This window comes from Sarcophilus harrisii, chromosome 3, assembly GCF_902635505.1.
Source record: "Sarcophilus harrisii chromosome 3, mSarHar1.11, whole genome shotgun sequence".
Taxonomy (NCBI): Eukaryota; Metazoa; Chordata; class Mammalia; order Dasyuromorphia; family Dasyuridae; genus Sarcophilus; species Sarcophilus harrisii.
The window spans coordinates 601,528,516-601,549,510 of record NC_045428.1 but is presented as its reverse complement, the minus strand read 5'-3'; the positions used below and the strand labels follow the sequence as shown (position 1 = coordinate 601,549,510).

Genomic DNA, 20,995 nt, shown 5'->3' with positions numbered 1-20,995 from the left:
AGAAATATTACAGAAAAAAACTCCAGGCAAACAAGCCAAGAAGAACCCAAATCATTGTTCAAAGGAAAACCCTATTAAAAATTACATCCAAAACAAACCAAAAGCCAATATCTCTCAAATAATGCAAAAAACATTAAAAAACAAAATCCAATAAAACACTTGAAGTATAAAAAATACCTCTTAAATTTATCAACAATATTAAAACCATCAAAGTTTATCATACAACATAAAAAAATCTTTCCGTAAAATCTAAAGCAAGGCCCACTTGTCCCATATTCAATATATTAGAAACACAGCCAAATAACAAAAAAAATTAAAATCAAATAGCATTTAGGCCAACCATCACCTTTAAAAAATATTACATAAAAAAACCAAATTCATAAAACAAAAAAATCCAAAAACTTTCCAAAAATTGCAAAAAAAAAAATCACAAAACCCTACTTTAACTCACCAACAAAATCCAACAGCCCCATACAAAAGAAATTGTCAGCAACAAATTTCACAAAAAAAAAAATCCTACCAAAGATACAGGAATTAAAAGACAAAATTACAAAAAACTTCCAAACAAATAAAGTCAAAGACTGAAACCAAAAAAATAAAAAATCTCCATTTAACTATAAAGAAAATATAAACAAAGATGAAAACCCCTAAAACCATTTATTAACATAAAAACTCAAAAAAAAAAATAATCAAAAAAAACAAAAATTCATAGGAATAATAAAACAAAACTCAAAAAAATAATGAAAAAAATCAAAAAGAAACCTCTTACCTTGATCTAAAAACTTTTAAAAGCAAAAGCAAACACCAAAAACCATTTGGAGGCCAAGAAATAAAAACCAAACAACAGACAAATACCAAACATGGCAAAAGTAGACCAAACCAAAATCCAACTTTTGGATAAAACATTAACAAAACTGCATACACAAATTATATGGCAAAATTGGCCGGCTACACTAAACCATCCAAGATAAATCAAAATGGCCAGATTTAGCTAAAGAGGAAATTATAAAAAATGGGAATATAAAGTTTATCTCCTTCGACTTAAAAAAGAAATTGGCATGAAGACGAATAAACCATTAGCAAGAAAATTACACAAATTAAAAAGCTCTAAACACAAACAAAACGAAAACAAAGATTAAAGAGGCAAAAACTGGGCCATCTTTCAATAAATTTCAATAAACCCATTTACAAAATAAGAGGTTTGACTCCTAATTTATAAAACCAAGCCATTTCCCAAATTGATAAATGGTCAAAGGAATATGAACAGACAATTTTCAGGGCAATGAAATTGGGAAAAAATCAGAAAGAAGGAGTGCCAAATAATTTTAAAAAAATTACTTGGCAATTCTGAATAAATTACCTGTAATTTTTAAAAATGAAAGAAAATAATGAAAATTTTAATTGGGAAAAAAAAGAAAATCCAAACCAATTTCTGGAAACATTTCGAAAGAGGCAAAAGTTTATCAACTTGGGTCCCTTTAAATCCTGGTAAATGTTTTAAACCTTCAGCATAAAGTTAAATTCTTAAAAAAGAAAACCTTTTGAAAAATTTTTGTTTCACTTTCTGTTTTGAAAAATATAGAACTGAAACTTTAATAATTCATCTTGAAGTAGTTGGGTAAATTTTGTTTTATAAAGAGTGAATTTATATTTCCCCTGCAAAAAATCCACTAAGTGTTTCCGGAGGCCCTTTGAAAATTCATTTAAACTATTAAAATTGGCTTTGTAAAAATCCTTTTTTGTCTTAAATACCTTTTAAGATTTGATTAAGTGGTTTATCTTTCAAAAACTTAATTAGTTTCAAATTATCAATATAAAAACAATAACCAAAGAAAAAAACTACCTTAAGGTAAACTTGCATTTTTGTTTTTCTTTGAATTTCAATTTGAATCCAACCCAATTAAAAAGAAAAGTTTTTCTTTCAATTTAAAACATTTAAAATTCTTAAGATTTTACAAATAGGACAATTCAACATAATTATTTCCAATTTCTTTACATTTAAGGTTTAGGAAAAATAAACAGAAGTTCCCAAATAAATGTTGAAAAAAATTACTTTAGCTATTCTGTTTCAATTTAAAAGAAATTACTATAATAATTTTTTTTAAAAATAGAAAATTAAAATAAAGAAAACTTCGTGAGGAAGAAAATCCCCAAACTCATTTTGTTTCCTAACAAAAATTTTCAAAAAACCAAAACTTTATTCATGAGTTTTAAATCTACCTAATATTAATTAAACCTTCTTTTTTATAAGTCGGAAAATTAAAAACATCAAAACCTTTTTGAAATTTTTCCTTTTATCCATTTCTAAAACTGAAACACAAAAAAAGAAAAGACAAATTTCTTTCTTTAACCCATCCTTGTAAGAGGTGTTCACTCTTTAAATCATCCTTTCTTAACCAAAAGCAAGCAGACAACTCACACCCACAACCAAACCATCCTATTAGCTTGTTTCCCTTCTAACCGTCTCCATTTAAACTTTTGGCTTTTTTCCCTTTTCCTTGTCTTTAAATCAATTTTTACTTTAGTTACCTACCCAATCAAATTTCATAAAATCTTTAGTTTACAAATTACAATCAAAAGCAATTTTGTAGAGGACAATCCCAGCTCCCTTACCAGATAAAACCAGTTTAATAACCTAAAATTGAATTTCTTTGAAGTCCCAACCAAAATTTTTTCCAAGGATTTTTAAATTTCTTCCCATTTTCATTAACTTTCAATTCCTTTTTGCCCCTTTTCACCTTTGAAAGTTTAATTTCTGGCCCTCAAAGGTTGCCCTTGTCAGGAAGAGAGAGGAAGGCTACCCAACAACTCCCAAGAGCTTTTCCCCAGAAGACCACAAAAAAACCTAGCCCCCTGGAAGGAAATTTTTGCCCCCTATTTTCCCCGTTTAAAAAAAAGGTACCATGTGCCAAAAGGCCATCTCTTTCCCTTTTAAAGAACTCCCATCGGACAAGCCAGCCCCAAAACTGAGAGGGAAATAGAAATCCTTGTTTCAAAATGAACCTCCAGAAAGACCTCTCGAAGTAAAAAGCCCAGAAAAAGTTTGTTGCTATTTTAATTAATTTCTCATGTAATTTTACGAATTTCCCACTTGCGAGGAGAGAAAAAAGGGGAGGGAAAGAAAGCTCACACGGTAGAAGAAGGCTAAAAGAAGGAAAGGAAATTAAAGGTATACCAGATTTTATAAGGGGTTTAGATACAAAGGATTACATCATAAGTTAGAGAACATTAAGAGATGGGTCCCCCCCCCACCCCTTAATTGGATATTATTCGTGCCAAAAACTACAGATTCCTAGTTCTGGGAGGAACCATACATCAGGCAACTAATTGGCCAGGTGTTGGTAACTTGAACAATGATAAATGTCATCATTCGAGGTTAATACATATGTCTAAAATCTAAGTATATATTGGCTACCACTCAACATACTCACACAGGTCATAGAGACCTAGAGAAACTAAAAATACAGAAGAGGAAGTTAAATGTCCTTGGAAGTTCAGCTGCTAGAAGTTCTTCACCTTATCTTGACTACATACAGCTGCTGGAAGTTCTTCAACTACAAACACACACACTGGCATACTTGGCACCTCTGCAAAGAGAGGGTTTTAGTCTGGCTCTTTTATAATAGGGGGCTTTGGCTACAAGCTGAAGGGGACTCATGGGTGGAGTCCCAGGTTGGCTCCTCTCTCAATTTCAGCTTTGACCTGAAATTTGAACTGAATTCAATGAGTTTCAAGACAGCCCACCCAGATAACAAACATGAAACTGTTTGTCTTTGGCGGGAGGGGAAGGGGTGTCATTCACTGAGACAGAGTTGAAAGAGATTTTCTCCTTTAAGGATTTTCAGCGATTTGGGGTCCCCTCTTCAGTTTGATGATTGATCCTCTGCAGCAGGGTGAGTTTAAACATAAAAGACATTAAACGAAATCACTGACATGTGTGAGTCCTGGGAGACTTTTAAGAATAACTCAGTGGAGGCCCGTGGCACCTTCCGGGTCTGACCCAGCTCTAAGCTCCCACTGAACCGGCTCCTGCCTCCTTTGGGGCCTTGGGAACAAGTTGTGCTCACCCTCTCATTCTGCCATGGAAAAGTGGCTTCTTATCTGCCAGGGATCCTCCTCCAGCACCAGTATTTACCCACAACCTGGCTTAGGCTGGCTGCCAAAAAGGTTTTGCCAGATGTGGCCATGAGGGGGTGAAAGGGACCCCAGCAAAAGGAGGCCAGGGGTTTGGGAGCTGGGGAGCTCCCAGGGAGAGGGTCTGAACTGCCACCCAAGGCACTGCCTGAGGCAAGCAGGGAGAAGGACTGACTGCTTAAATGGGCCTTTGCTTCCTGAGTGGGACTTTGGGGCCTTCTCCACTTCCTTGCATTGACAAGATTATCCTGAGCCCAGATCCTGTGGCCAATCAGATGGCCAGGTTGCCATGGGAACCTCTGAGCTTGTTTTTCCCCCATAAAAGAACCTACTTTTTCCCAGGGCTCATCAGAAAGCGCCCCCATTATGTGTGGCACAAACCCTCTAGGCCCCTCCCCTGCCTTAGTCATCCTGGCCTTTCTTAATGGCCCATTCCTCTAAGGAACTTACCCCTTTATCTTCCTCCCTGTTAATGGCTAAAAGTCCCTTTGGGAAATGAGTCTCCTCCCAGCAGTGTCACAAAATCTCTGCCTCTTGCTTTGAAAAAGGTCTAAGGCTACAATCCTTTTGAGGCACCTTGCAAACCTCGCCCTTAGCCTCAGTAAGTCTGGGGGTCCAATCTCACAGCCCAGCAGCCACAGTGGCTGCCAGAGCCACAGAATTGTCTGACTTGTGAACCCCAAGGGTAGATGAGCAGCCCTCACCCTGGAGGAGCAGGTTCTCCCTGAGCACCCCATACACCCCAAAAGGAGGAATCCTGTCCTGGGACCTGACCCTCCAGTCTGGGGCAAGCGAGGAGTCCCAGGCCTCCCATCCACAGAAGGCAGAGGCCCAGGCAGTCCCAAGGATGGGCTGGAGCCAACAAGTTCCTGGGGAAACTCCAGAACAGCCGCCCCTGGGCCCTAAGGCATCAGCTCCCCAAGCAGCCCCCACATCAGCCCCTTATTTGGAGGTTAACCTTTAACTCCTTAGTGACCAGCACCCGGGAAGGCTCTGCTGGGCTGGGGATTGAGCCCAGTCTCAGAGAGCCAGGGTTGGGTGAGGGCAGGATCGTGTCTACAGGGTCAGATTCACAGACCCCTGGGGAGCCCAACTCCTGCCAATTGGGAGGCGGGGGGTCTGGGAGGCCGACACCTCCCACTTCCCCGGGGATCTTTCCCAGGTTCTGGAGCCAGAATTAACACCAAAAAAGCAAGAATTGTTCCATGTGTCACAAGGTGAATGCCCCCCTCCCCCACAGTGTGGGGCCAGCAAGGAGACAGCACCCACAAAGAGGAAGGGGAAGTTTGGGAACCTCAGAGCAGAGCCAGCCCCGCTTGCATCCTGTGCCTCCATCCGGGTTGGCCAGCAGCCCCCCTCCCATTAGGACCACCATGAGCCCCGTCCTCTCTGCCCTGCTGTGCCTCGGTGAGTCCTAAGAAGCTCCCACTCTGGAAGGGACTTTACAGAGCCCCAGGTTCAGCCCACCCCCATTTTGTGGGAAAGAAGGGGCCTGACAAGCCAGAGATCAGCCAGCAAGATAGGGTAGAGGGGAGGAGCTGGAAGCCCCGAGGTGGGGGTGTCTCTGAGCCAGGCTCTGGGTCCTGTCTCCTTGCTGGGGGCAGGGAGGATAAGGTTTGTGAGGGAGAGGGGGCGCTGACCGACAGTAATCAGGGTCCTCTCTGCCAGGGCTGTGTCTGGGCCACAGGATGAGGACGCAGGCAGGTGAGTCCCTCCCCCACCCTCTTTCTCCCCTTCCCCCCTCAGAGCAGACAAGCTCCCCAGGAGAGGGAGGTGGGAGGGGGTCTGGGCTGGCCTGGCAGGGCTTGAAGGGGGAACCCAGTTCAGGGAGCAGAGAGCCGGGGGTCCCCTGGGGCTGACAGCTCTCATTCCCTTCTAGACAAGCTCCCCAGACCCTCCCTCAGTGCAGAGAATGGGTCACTCGTGCCCCTGGGGAGAAATGTGACCTTGAGGTGCCGGGGGTCACCGGAGGCTACTGAATACTTTCTGGTGAAATATACGGGATTTGTATACGAACGTATCAGCTCCGAGCTGTCACGGGAAGATGAGGTTGAGTTTTCCATCCCATCGATGACACTGAGTGACACAGGGACCTACTCCTGCCACTACAAAAGAGAGTATTACTGGTCAGAGCTCAGTAAGCCCCTGGAGCTGGTGGCCACGGGTGAGGAAGTCCAGGTCACTCCACCCCTCAGGCAGGGCTGGCCCGGGGTCCCAGCAGCCCCTGAGCTCCTCCCCTGCCCAGCCTGGTCCCAAGCTGCTCCCTGACCCTGCCCTTCTGTCCTCTGCCCTGTCCTGTCCTCTACCCTGTCCCGGCCTCTGCTCTCCCCTGGGGCTACAAGTAGGGGAAGGGAGTCAGCATTTATACAGCACCTACTGTGTGCCAAGCACTTTACATTACTGTCTCATGATAACTCTGACTGATGGGGGCTATCCCATTTTACACGGGGGGGGGGGCAGAGGGAGGGGTGGGAACTGAGGCAAACACAGAGGAAGTGACTAGCCCAGGATCATCTTGCTGGGAAATGTCTGAGGCTGGATTTGAACTCAGAGCCTTCCTGACTCCAGGCCAGGGCTCCGGCCTCTGCACGTCCAGCTGCCTCAGTCAGGTCCCATCTTGGGCCAGAGTGGAGGAGGGAGGTTCAGCTTGGGGCTCAGGAGCCCAGACAAAGCTGGTGGTTCCTTCTCTCAAGCCAGAGGAGAGTGGAGGGGCCGGCTGCTGCTCTGTGCCCTCCCCCAGGCCAGACCTGGGGGGGGGGTGAAGGGGGGGTCTCCTCTGGGTAGCCCCAGGGGTCTCTGTAGGAGGTCAGGGTAGAAGGGAACCAGGAATCCCAGCCAAGCCTCTTATCAACCTTCCAGGGACCTGCCTAGGGTCCCCAATGAGAGTAGCCTCTGCTTTGGGGATGAGAGCCAGCCCACTCGGGTCATAACCGGCCATAACTGCCCCCACTCCAAGCCTCCCCCAATGAAGAGATTCTATGAGAGAGGATCAGGGCCTGGGCTCCCAGCCCCTGCCAGGGAGGTGACCATGGCTCCTTTCCCAAAACTGACCCAAATTTGTCTGTCTGTCTGTCTGTCTGTCTCTCTCTCCTTTCCCTTTGTCTGTCTCTGTCTCTGTCTCTGTCTCTGTCTCTATCTTTCTCTTGTCTCTCTCTGTCTCTGTCTGTCTATCTGCCTCTATCTCTGTCTCTCTCTGTTTCTCTCTCTCTCTCTCTCTCTCCCCACTTTCCTCCCCCCCTCCAAGGTTTCCAATACTGTTCTTCTACCCAAGAAGCTGGGAGGTTTCCTTTCTTCCTTCATCCCCAGGCTGGGGTCTAGGTAGACCCAGGTCACCCCCCCCCCAGCAGCCAGATCTGCCCCTATCCTGAAAGAGAAGCCTTAGAGCCCTAACTTCTGCCTCTGTTCCCCAGGTGTATACCATTCACCTTCCCTCTCGGCCTGGCCCAACTCCACGGTGGCCACAGGACAGGCCGTGACCCTCCAGTGCCATTCCCAGCTGTCCCATGATCGGTCTGCCCTGTACAAGGACGGAGAACAGGTCACCAAGGCCTGGGCCCAGTCCCATGCACAGGGGTCTCAGGCCAATTTCCTCATCCCTGTGGTGGACTCCACCCACGGAGGGACGTACCGATGCTACAGCTTTCAGAGTCTCTCACCCCGTGAGTGGTCATCCCCCAGCGACCCCGTGAAGCTCAGGATCACAGGTGAGAGACCCCGACCCTCCCCCTCCCTCCCAGCCCTGCTAACATCCCTCCCTGCTCCTGGGGCACCTCGCTGCCTGCAAAGGGCCCTGTCCCAGGGGCCCCCAGGGACCAGGAAGCTGGTGGGGGAAGGCTCAGAGGGAGGCAAGGAGAGTCTGGGCAACGGGTCATGCTCAGAGAAGGCCCCAGACCCTGGGCCTCTACTCCCTGGGCCCTCTAGACCCCTCCCCATTGGCTACCAGTCCTGTTACCCACATACAGACAATATCTCCAGTTCCCAGGGCAGGGGGTTGAGGAGGCCAGGGCTGAGCCAGTGGGGAAAGTAATACCCACAAGCCCCTCACACTTCTCCCTCTTTGTTCCAGGAACCTCAAAGGATCCTCCCCTCCCCCCCAGCCCTGGAGGCACCCAAGCTCTGACCCCTCCCCACCCAGTGAGGAACAGGCATCCTCAGCACAGGGAGGGAGTCTCTGTTCCTCTGCTGCTCCTGCAGCCTGAGCCAGGGCCTGGTCCCCCCTGTCTCAGAGCGTGAGGAGGAATGGAGGCCTGGGACACAGGCAGGAGGGGCTCCAAGCTAGGGAAGGAGGGAAATCCACACTGCATGGGGCGGCCCCAAACCTGCTCCCTTCTCTCTCTTCCCCATCAGGCCCCCGGGGCCTCAGCCCCTCTCCCACGCAGCCACAGCAGGGACTATGGGGAGGGGGCTCTGCTTCTGCCATTCCTGGCAGGGCCAGGCTCACACAGAGAGCGTCTGAGGTGGGAACTGAACTCGGCTCTTCCTCACCACAAGCTTCTCCCCCTACCCCCTCCCCAAGCTGTTCCCAACATGGCGGGAGATGAAGAACCAAGGGGAGGAGAGGAAGTGAGGACAAGGGGAAGAGGGACCTGGGCCTGACTCAGGGGCCTGCAGAGGAAGCCCTGAGGGGGAGGGATAGGGGAAGGAAGCTGCCTCAGCCCCTCCCTCAGGCTTCACTCCCAGGGCCCCGCCCTCAGCCCCTTCCTCAGCCTCCCAGTCAGGGAGTGACCAGGACTCCTAGCCCAGGGACAGGGGCTGGAGCCGGGCCTGGAGGGGAGGAATCCCACCCCCACTGATGGGGGCCAGAGATCGGGGGCCTTGTCCCTCTCCCAGTGACTTCTCTCCCCCTCCAGGTCCCGCGGCCCAGGATTACAAGGTGGGCAATGTCATCCGCCTCGGTCTGGCCGGGCTGGTGCTCGTCCTCCTGGGGGTCCTGCTGGCTGAAGCCTGGAATGGTTGCAGGGGAGGCCCAGGGGGAGCTCCCACATCTTCTGACAAAGGGGAAGGCGGAGCTGGGGGGCACTGAAGGTGCGGATCCCAAAGACTTCCAGAATCCTGCCCACACCCAGACAGAGGGAGGGCCCCGCATTTGGGGGTCTACACCAATCTCATCATTGGGTGGCAAGTGTCCACACCATCCCCATCAATGGTAGGAGCAATCCCCCTGAGCCTCCTTCTGCACAGCTTTGGCCATCCTGGCTCTGGGGGCCCTAAGCCCACCCTGACCAGCAGCAGGACCCCCTGCTTCCCCCACGGCCTCTCCCACATCAGATCCCCCACCCAGGACAAGCCTGCCCTCTGCTGGCCTGGCTCACAAGCGCCCTCTGCCCCAGCTCTCCTCCCCCCTGCTGCCTGGAGATACAGACCCGGCTTCCCAATGTTCACAAGAAGACATTTGTGCCCCGGGGCTCCTGAGGAGACCAGAGTCAGCCTTCCTGTGGAATCTAAAGGCGCTGCCCTGGCTGCCACCCGGAACTGACCTTCTCCCCAGCCTGAGGCTCCTGTCTCAGATCAAACGGCCCTGCCCCCCCCTCCCCAGAGGCCCCCCCCAAAAGGGGCCAGTGGTCCTATTCTCTCCCTCAAAGGTCAAGATTTTGCTCCTCCCTGCCTGGGGAGATTGAGGCGCCATGGGGGAAGGAAAAGAAGAACTCCTTTCACCACTGCTGGAGAAAGGCGCCATTCAGCCCCCAGGAAAAGGCCAGGAACCTCCCATCCCATTGGTCCGGGGAATTCCCTCTCGCTGAGACCCAGCGCTCCCTCTTCTGGCTGAGCTGAGCCACCTCCTTCTCAGGGGGAGAAAGACCTTTACCTATTTACCTGCCCCATGTGCTCCCATGGATCCTCCTCTCAGTTCCGTGTTGCCGTCCACCTGGATACATGGTTCTATTTAAGTCTATTCCCTGTGGAATTGGCATCCGGAGGGAAGGGAGGCGCAGCCCCCCATAGGCAGCTTGGGGCCCTCCTTGCCCACTGAGGATAGAGACCGGTGCTTAAAGCAAAAGGCATTTCCTTGCTCACAATGTTGGCTGCCTTCCCTCCTGGATTCAATGTCTCCCTTGGAGTGGAGGTTCAGAGAGATGAAAAGGTTATTTTCCTCCTTGGGCCATGTCTAGACAGACCCCTCCCCCAGTCTCCAGGGTCATTCATCAAGCCTCACTGGGGCCTTTTCTCATCCACCACCGGCCCAGCACTTCTCCTTCTGCTGTGCCATCTTATCCCTTCTATCTTTGGGGGAAGGATGCTCCTGAGTCTCAAACCCTCTGGGAGGGGCCCACCCATTCATAAGGGAAACTCCCAGAGAAGTCATCTCATTCCATTGGAGATCTTGGCTGGGGGCAGAATCACCGCTCTCTATTGAGTTGAGGATTAGTCCCTTGAACTTGTCCCTCAAGGCCAGGGCAAACCCAATATAACAGGGGTTTCCATCCATTGCTGTCAATTTAATCAGGAAAAGGCCTGAAATCGATTCTTCTCATTTAAACCTTTCTTTTTAAAATTTGCAAAAATATCTTAAGAATTTTGCCCAGGGGAGAAAGCTGTTTACATTAAATAAACCATTTTGTCACAAACCTCAATCTTATTCATTGGAACACCAAGGGGGACCCATTGCTGTTGGGGATCTCTCAACACTCACACTGATCTTGGAACGTTTGGATCCTTATTACAGAAAAACCACTTCCATCGGGCATCCTCATATAGTCTAGTTTAAAGTACATTGACTCTGTCCTGCCATTTCAGTCAATATCAGTTCCTATAAGTCTCTCCAGGCTTCTCTGACATCATCCTGCTGCTCATTTCTTACAGAACAATAATACTCCATAACATTCATATACCACAATTTACTCAACCATTCTCCAACTGATGGGCATCCATTCATTTTCCATTTTCTAAGCTACTTCAAACAGGGCTGCCACAAACATTCTTGCACATACAGGTCTCTTTTCCCTCCTTTCTGAGCATAGTTCTGAATCACTCTCCAGAATGGCTGGATGTCTTCACAATTTCACCCACAATGCATCAGTGTCCCTGTTTTCCCACATACCTCCCAACATTTGTCATTATATTTTCCCATCATCTTAGCAGATCTGAGAGGTGTGTTGTGGTATCCAAGTTGTCTTAATTTTCTGATCAATAATATTTGGATCCCTTTTTTGATCCATCTTTTGGATATTTCCAAAAGAGTTTGGGATTCACTCTCCAACAAATACACAAAAAGTCCCTGGAGGAGTTGAGAAGTAAAAAAAAAAAAAAAAAAAAAAAAGTGGGAATAAACTTAAAGACACAATGATAGTGAATCACATGCATAGAGAACACAGTGCTTAGACAACTTCTGTCTCTGTTGTAGCAGGACCTCAAATTCTCAGTTTTGCAGGAAGTTTCCTCATGGAAAAAAATATGTGTGTTCATGATGAGGTATCAGAAACGAGGGTTGAGAGAGATCCGATAACAGTAATGGGGTCCCCTTGGCCGATGTCAGGCTTTGTGAAAGAATTCACAATAAATACAGGCATGAGGTTTGTGGCAAAGAATGGGTTTTTTACAATAAGAAAATTACAAAAGGTCCCATATTCAGTGATTGTTGGAAAGAAGCATGATTAGCCACATATAAATCCCAACCTATTTTTCTTAAAAATTTTATATTCCAAAACACCTTTTCCCCCTTCAATGCACTCCTCTCCCAGGACCTGACAATATAAGGTTTTTAAAATTATTGGAGCCTAGATATCATGGGAGGCAGCAAAAGACAGAGGATGAAGGAAGCTAGGAGAAACCCAGAAATTTGCATCAACCCCCAACATCCAAACACAATTCCCGATGACTCATGAGGAATTAAGCTATTCCTGTCCAGAGAGAGTGGATAGACTCAGAAAATAGGTCAAAAGCGATTTTCTTTTCAACATGGGAAATAGGGAGATTTATTTTACATGATTGTACATATTATAATGAGATTTGGTTTTCCTACTTTTTCACTGGGTAGTGGATGGAAAGAAGGGAGAGAAAAAAAATTGAAGCTGGAAATAAAATAAAATTAAATTTTAAAATAAGATTCTAAGCCTGAGGGGGGGAGGGGACATGAAGAATGACTTAGTCAAACCTGGTCTAAAGGAATGCCATTTTAGAAACTGTAGAGAGTGGTTTGGAGACAGGATGATGCACCTGCAATTATCCAGGGAAGAGGTGATTAGGACATGAACTAACTATGAATTGTAACTGGGTGGATGATAGGATGGGGATGGATGAGAGAGATGTAATGGAATGAGAACTGGAAAAAAATAAGTAAATAATTGACATAAGAGGTCACGTGGAGAAAGACCCTGAGATGCTGACTCTGTGTGCCTGGGCTGCCTTCCTAAGAAATAAGACACATTACTGTGACATGAGACAATAAGTCTATTTTGTCCAAGATGACTTGGAGATGGCCACAAATATGCCAATAGAACTGTCAAACTGGCAGGTAGTGGTGGGGTTCTAGGGCTCAGCAAAGAGATTGAAGTTGGTTCCATAGACCTTGGAGTCCTGTGTATGGAGAAGCTAAATGAATACTTAGATCACCGAGAGTTTAAAGAGAGAAAAGAAGGCACCACAAACAATCTTGTGCAGGAAACAGTTCAAGAGTGTGATATGGAAGCGTATCCTGCAAAAATGACTTAGGAAGAATATGGAGGTGGCCGGGAGGAGGGCCAAGAAGCAACAGAAACCCAGAGAGGAGAGACCAACTGGGAGGAGGCATTGGACAATAGCATTCAGTGCAGGAGAAAGAACTCAAAAACGATGAGGATCAAGAAAAGAGATTCCACTGAGAAGAAAAGAGATAACTGACAACTTTGGAGAAAACAGTTTCAATGGAGTGAGGATGCCAGGAGCCAGATAGAAAGGAGGGGGGAAATGAGTGAAAAATAGAGAAAGTCATAAACACAAATGGTCTTATCCAGGAGATTGTCTATAAACAAAGACAGCTGAAGGGAACAGTAGTGTAAGGGCCGATTTAGATTTTTCAGAATTAAATGTGGAGTGTGTATTTATAAGTAGCTGGGAAGCAACCAGGAGATATGGAGGAATTCATCCCTGCAGGGAGGGAATGACTTAGGGAGAAATTGCCCAGAGAAGATGGAAGGGATGTGATCCAAGACACATGCAGGGCATTGGTCTTGACAAGGGAAAAGTCCATTCCTTCCTGGGACACCTTAATAAAGGAAAAGAGTAATCACTTACTGGCTTCTAATGAGGAGACTGTTGGAGGCTGTTGTCAGGAGGGAACTCAGGAGCCAGCTTTTGTGATGCCTGTGTAAGAGCAGAATCGCCTACTCTCAGCCCTCTGAGCATCCCTTCTCTGTTCAGAAGACAAAGTAGAGGAAAACAGAGTGGAGTTCTCCTTTTGGCTTGGGGAGTGAGGAAGAAAAAGGAAGCCTTTACCTATGGACCATCTCCTTCTCTCAGTAGCTGTCCATGGTCGCCAGGAGGGAAGTTTGTACCTGTGAGCCATTTCTTCCTCTCAGGAGCTGTCCATGGTTGCCATGGGGGAAACCTGTGCCTGGGATCCATTTCTTCCTCTCAGGAACTGTCCATGGTTGCCATGGGGGAAGTCTGTACCTGTGAGCCTTTTCTTCTTCTCAGAAGCTGTCTAGGGTCGCCTTAAGGGGGGAGCTTGTTCCTGAGGGTGGAATACCCTTGCTGTAGTTTTGTGAGCCCAAATAGGACCTAGTAGATCCTGCTCCATCACTCTAAGAAATATCCCCCTTTTAAAAAGCTACTAAAATAAAACTAGTTGCTTAATGGATTCTACAGAACTTAAGTTACATTTCTAACCTGAACCTTCCCATTATAGTTCTCTAACAGAATGTGGCTTCATCCCAGAACAAAATTGTAAACTTGGACCGTTCAACACACTGCAGTGTTATATCCTAGCCTGTGGAGTGGAGAAGCACGAATAGTTGGGACATCAAGAAGCAGTTATTAAGTACCTACTGTATGCCCCACACTGTGCTAATTGTAAAAGTACAAGCATTTATAGCAAGAGGAAAGGAAGTAGGGGTCGCACAAACTCAGTACAGAGGGGCCCTAGACAAAGGATTAGTTTCCCATCAAGGATGAGGTGACTGGGAGTCTTTGGTGATGTAGGAAGCTCAAGGATGTGATTAGAATGGTGCCTAGAAATCTGCCTATCCAAGGTTAGAATGGTCTTAGGAATGTGGCCTTCCCCTGTAGATCAGTGTTGGCTCCCCACCAATAGCAACTTTTGCTAACCTTTCTTTGACTTCTTTCTTGCCTGGAGTCACCTTTTAATCCATTGGGATGAAGGGTGGACCCTGGTAAGGATTGCTTACAAAACTGATTGCTTACAAGATCTATTTGCTAACTTCTTTCATCTCAGATCAGATTAAGAAAAGAGAATGCTAAAGTACTGAAGGGAAAGCAGCCAAAGCCATTGGCTTGACCAGACATCTCCCTAACCCAGCTTGGGAAATGGGGATAGAGTCCATGGGCAGCATTCCCTGATCCCTGGCACCTGAAACTACCATCAAAGGGATATCCTGGTACCAGTCACCTCCGGCCTTCAGCAGCTTCTGTCCAGGAACTGCTTGGGAAGAATCCGGGCTCCCCTGGCAGCCCCATGGCAGTGTGAAGGGAAAAAGCCACTCAGCCTCTATTTTCAGTAAACCCCCTATTCTCTGATTCTATTACAGAAATGGATTAGCTAAGTTATAGCAAATTGTTCTCTCTCTGCCCAGTTTTCAGATATATAAAGATAACTAATAATGACTGCTGCTGTGAAGATCAGAACATGTTGTATGAATGTTAACTGCTTTGTTGGATAAAGTTGCTTCATATTTGATAACTTTATAGGTTTTTAGATGTGACCAACATGCAAGGCCAAGGTTGAGATAAATAACTTCTGGGTGTGTGTAATTTAAATTAAGCAAATTCAGCTAAATTAAGGCCTCATTAGCCAAGGAAGATAATGCAAAGAATCTCTTTCTCTTTCCTCCACCCCTCCTTCTTCCCCACCTGGAAGAAGGGGTAAAAGGGAGAGAAGGAAAATATACATAATTTAGTGAAATTTGTTATTTGAGATTTTAGTAAAAGCAGTTTTAAAGAAGCTTTTAAGCAAAGCCCACTAAATGGATATATGAATTGCAATCTATTTGCACTAAATTTAAGAATAGAGAAAAGAAGTTCATGGCTACTTAAAAACTGCCAAAAAAAAAAAAATAACCCAGATTTCTTTTGTGTTATCTTCACAGATAACACAGAGAAGTCAGGCTTCTCAGGGCCCAGTCACAAAACAATTCACATCTTAACTCTTTCCTGGCTTACAAAAGAGATAAATGATTTGTGTGAATTGGAGGATATCCAAATTGCAATTCAGTTTGTCTAGAACATTTTAACTGAAATATAAAAATCTCATGAACTCAACTTAAATAAATTTTGACATCTATTCTATTTCAATTTTAAAAAATAATTTTGTCTTGTTTTCTCCTCATAACATAAAGGGAAATTATTTACTGGAATGGAAATCCTCCCTGAGAATTTCCCAGCTCTACAATTTGGAGACATAATAGATTTGTTAACTAAATGAAGGTGGAAAGTTTATTTAACCTTACTAATCTGATTTTATCTTATTTTCAAAATGTAATTTAGGGAATTAGATATTTTCACAGTTGCTAGACAATTAAGAAGTTACAACTAAAACTATTTGGTTCTTATTTAGGAAAAATCCAAAATTAACTAAGTTACTTGGAGCTATTATCATCATGTTAAACCTAAATCTGAGAATTACTGTATATAGCACAACCCATAAAAACACTAAGAATGGTGGGGGTTGGGCTACAAAAACTCAGCCCCTTCCTTTGGGCCTCTGTCAACTAGCCTTAATTTGTAAATTTGCCAGTTTTCTTAACTTTCAGGATAAGTAAGCTTGTTAGCCCTGGGAGAGTCTGTTTAGGAGATATAGTAATATATATATATATATATATATATATATATATATATATATATATATATATATATATATAATGTGTGAGATCCTTTAATGATTAATCCTTTGCACCAGGATGAATTTTAACATGCAAAACAAGTTAAACAATGTCCTATGTATCTAAGTTTTGGTAAACATTTAAAAATACTTTATCTAGTCCTAAACTGCAATTAATAGAATTTGCTATTAGTGATAAAAATCTCTTGGGACTGTAACTGACATTCTTTTGAGTTTTGAATTTGACTGCTTAATCATTAATTCAATAACCCACCACTTAAGAGAAAAAGCATAAGTTACTCAGAGATATGTAACCCTGAACAGGTAGAGGTCTGTATCTGGACAAGAGTTGGGAGTTTCTGTTTAAGGTGAGATCCTTCAGACTCAGTTCCCTTATTGTGTCTCTTTGAATGAGAACCCATCTGATTATTATTGAGTCTGATAAGGTAAAACTATGATATTTGGACAAAATAGAATATTATCAAACTGAAACTAAGGATGCTTTATTTTGTCATTGTAATGCCAGAGAAACTGAGGCAAGATAGAGATTAGGGAGGTTTAAATATTTTATTTGAATTTCTGAAAGGGAGAGATTTTTTGGGACCAAAGGATCCATTTTGGACCCAGGGCTGACATCTGAAAGCATTCAGCATCAACATCAGCTTCGAATGTGAGATTGTAATGGTTTTTTTTTTATATGTGGCTCTGAGATCAGAGGAGACAAAGGTGGGGGAGAGCGGGGGGGAGCCTGAGCATTGATGAGCTCAGGAATTTCCAGACAGGGACCATTAATTTGGTCCTGACACGTTGAGGAGCAGGAGCATAAATTCTGATAAACTGGGAGTAAAGGAGATGTTCAACTTGAGCCAGGAAGTCTGAAACTTAGAGATAGAGGATACCTATTAGGTATCTGAAATAGGACTTCTAAAGTTTTATCTTTTGGAATGCCAGAGCGGCTAGATCTCCACAGCCCTAATTATCTCAGCCCTAATGAACAGGAAAGGGGCATTGGAACAAGGGGGTTGAGGCAGAACAATTCAAGGAACTGAGGCAGAAAAATTTAGGGAAACTGAAGCAAAACAATTTAGGGAAATTGAGGTAGGATAATTTAGGGAAACTGAGGCAGAACAATTGAAGGAAACTAAGGCAGGACAATTTAGGGGAAATGAAGCAGAATGAAAGAAAACTGTGACACAACAGTTATGTTATGCTCCCAGGCTGAGGCTTGAAGAACCAGTTCTAAGGGTATTATCATACCCCTGCATTTTCCCTCTATAACAAATAATTTCTATAATCGCAGCAAATGGTCAACACATGCTATGAACACAATTCAATTATGTAATATCTTCTTGTTTTCAACCCAAAAATATGTAGTCATTATATCCCAAAATTTAATATGATTATATGATCTAGCTGTTATTTTATTGTTTATTTGAAACTAAAATTGAAATATCTTTAACCCTTATCTGTATTGTATGTCCTGTGACATTAAGATATTTCATTCCACGGAAGGCTGCTGGCCAATCTACATTGGGCTCTTACATCTTATAGCAGTCCTTGTGGACTTGTCATTCTATCTCATATCCTAACCTCTATTTGTTAGATTTGATTTTTATTCTAGAATTTGGTCAGTTCCAGCTGCATTGGCTAGCTTCAAGGAACCAGACAGCCATTGAATGTTTCAAACAGTTCCAGCTTTCCCCCTTCCATAGAAGACAGAGACCTTGCAGGTGACTCAATTCTATGCCCATTCTCAGCAAGAAGTAGTTTCAGAAGATGAGAACATCACCCCTGCTCCCAAAGGACATTGGACCCCACAGAATTGGGGAGAAGTGGAACTGATTGGTGAATAGACCCCAAATTATCCAGTGTCTGCATGGTTCCCCTGTTATGATGTATTTGGGACTTTAAGATGGCAGAAATTTTCGCACATCAGATATGGGATTCCATCGTGTTTTCAAGCCCCTCAATAATATAATGTCCAGCATGTTTTACAATATACACAGATGTTTCTACCTAAGATACTGTTTTAAGGAATGGCATTGAAATACAAATCAGGAATGTTCTGGGAGGATAAAGTGTAAAATGTTACAATTGTGTTTTATTTGAATATTTTTTTTCTATCCCAATGTCTTCTGCTTCTCTACCTATGGTTCTTATTATTGACCACCCATTCTATGGGATGAAGCTGACTAAAATTAATCACCATTAATGCAGGTCAGCAGGTGAACAGGTTTGAGATAATATCAAAGGAAAATTAGAAAAAAAAGAATTGTTGGATTACTCATTGATGGAGTTCTTGCAACTATAGCAATTATTATATCACTTGCTATTTCAGCTTCAGCTCCTAACAGAATCTATTCAGACAGCCCAATTTGCTAATCAAATACCAAAAAAGGATCATAAGTTCTTAAAGAACAAATATAGATAATGAGTTAAAACAAAGAGCAAAGTTAATGGAACAATCATTAATATGGTTAAAGGATCATGTAAACAATTTGGAGACTCAATCACAACTAACTTGTGAACGTAGATTCACTGATGTATGTGTAACTCTCTAGATGAGATCGCGATACCACCAATGTGACATGGCTTCAAATGATTCCAACTTCAATTCAACATCAATCTGAATTAGCTACGTTGGCATGAAACATAACAAAAAGTAGCATTACTGAATTGATATTGATAACACAGCAAACTGAATATTTGAGTGATTAAAAAAGATAAATCTTGTAAAGCATCTGACTTCTATGCTTTTGCATTTTGTTCCTCTTATATGTATTATTCTTATACTCATTGGCTTAGTCCCTTGTGCTTTGCAGGATGACTTAAAAAGGAGGGAGTTGTAGAGAGCCAATAAGTCCATGAACTACAGGAGACTGGTCCAGGTATTATTTGAGACCCGCTCTCTATTGCAACAAGTCCATATTGTCTCACCATCTTTTCAAACAATCTTTAAAAAACATATTCAGGGCAAATTTGGGAGAATCCGTGCAACAGGAACAAGGCATTAACAATGAATTAAAGGCATACTTTAAGCAAATATGTTAGTGTGATAATTTCTACTATTTACCACTCAGTTTGAACAAGTATTTTGGTATTGATAAAACATCACAACTATATACAATTTTGTTGATGCTGATGAGCATCACAATTAGGCTATTTACGATTCTGTGTTCATAAGAATCTTGGTACCGATAGTTAAGTTGAATATTGAAATGTCTAAGTACGGACTGTGCATTAATCCGAGGAGGTATATGATGTCACCTGAAGGTAGCTAGACTATTGTAACACTAATCTAAAAGCATAAGACTGCAACTCAGATCAATAATAGAGATGGCAAATCACATCTTCCACCTGGCCTTGGATATTCATTCACACTCTCAGTTATTAACTGGAATTGACATTTAATACTCTTCTCTGTGTAAGTCTGGTGAACTTTTAAAAAATAATGTATCTAACCCTAATGTCCGTTAATGTCTGGGTTAGCTTTCTGGAAGTCCTTTGGACAGGCCTTGGTCTCAGCAGGATAGTCACCATGAGGATGGACAGGAATAAAATCTAAAGCCTTTATTGTCTCCTTCACAGTCTGTTCACTCTGACTCACTGTGTCCCCACTTCTCTCTGCCCTTAAATACCCTATTATATTTACATCATTACAGCACACTTGTATTTGTGAACTAGAGAACCATTGCATCACCATCGGACTAAGTATATGTAAACTAGAGAACCATCATCTCATCAGTTCCACTGAGTTAAAACCTTATTTCAAGTATACGTCTCCAGAGTTCCAGCCCTCTACACTAAGCTGGGACTAGAATGTGCTCCTGGAGATAAAATCAGTTACAGTTACTGTAACTGATATTCTTTTGAGTTCTGAATTTGATTGCTTGATGTTTAAGTCAGTAACCCAGCAATGGAGAGAAATGCCCTAAGTCGTTCAGAGGAATGCCTTCCTGAACTGTCACAGGTGGACTCTGATTATGAAATTTCCAACTTCCTTTATTTATTATTCTAAGTTCCTGAGAGTCAGGGTTTAAATACTCTTTCTGCTAGTGTCTCAGTAACACCAGGTGTTTCTAAGTTACATAAAAGATATGATGTTGTTACATTGTAGCCAGACATTAATATTAAACAGTCACTCCCTACGGTAATCTGTGAACCACAAAATAATCCCAAATTGTCTACTTTCTGGGGCCTTGTCACTGTTCCAGGCATTCATCGCCAAAGTTATATTGAATTTCTGTCAAACATGCTTTCCTGATGCTTACATGGTCACATAGGCAACTCCCAGGTATAGTCCATCCATGTGCTACCAGCTCTTTGTGGTGTTCTCTTCTTTAAAATATAATGGTTCTCTCTGGGAGCAGGTTTCTTGGGGAGGTTTTCTGGAGGCAGCCTTAGTTTCAGTTAAAAGTAATAATCACCTCAAACACAGCTAAATGATAAAAATGCAAACGTTTATTTTCTCCTTCCTTGGGCCCGGGTAGCTTTCTTAGAGGCCTCAGCTTTCCTTGGTTCCAAGAGCTCTCACCGCTAATATTTTGTCTCTACCAGCTTTAGCTTCTCTTCTTCCAAATGTCTCCAGCCAGCACCAAGGTGAAAGTTGGAATGAATCTGACCTCCGAGAGTGGGCTTGTGGGCTTCCTCCCAGAGTGTTCCTCTCCAAGAGAGAGGGCTTGTGGGCTTCAGTATCTCCCAGCTTGCTCCTCTCCGACTCTTGGCAATGTTCTGAATTGAACTAACCTGAAGCTAAGAGATTCTTTATATATGATCTCCCAAAGGTTGACTCCTCCTCTGAGAGAGGGATTAAGGGATATGTGAATTTGGATATCTGATACAAAACCCTGAAATCTCCCAAACATGTGAACTCCAATGAGTACTTAAATG

At 43.8% G+C, this 20,995-nt stretch overlaps 1 protein-coding gene across 1 annotated transcript in view; it reads left to right on the top strand.

Moving 5' to 3' along the window:
- Window positions 1-5,395: 5,395 nt before the first annotated feature.
- LOC100927680 (immunoglobulin superfamily member 1-like) overlaps window positions 5,396-20,995 on the top strand; it is a 46,235-nt gene continuing 30,635 nt past the window's right edge. The window contains exons 1-7 of the mRNA XM_031961775.1: window positions 5,396-5,541; window positions 5,803-5,838; window positions 6,014-6,298; window positions 7,545-7,838; window positions 8,482-8,670; window positions 8,985-9,086; window positions 9,403-9,649. Coding sequence (XP_031817635.1) covers window positions 5,508-5,541; window positions 5,803-5,838; window positions 6,014-6,298; window positions 7,545-7,838; window positions 8,482-8,670; window positions 8,985-9,086; window positions 9,403-9,649 — 1,187 coding nt within the window. The 5' untranslated portion in view covers window positions 5,396-5,507. The remainder of the gene's footprint in view (window positions 5,542-5,802; window positions 5,839-6,013; window positions 6,299-7,544; window positions 7,839-8,481; window positions 8,671-8,984; window positions 9,087-9,402; window positions 9,650-20,995) is intronic.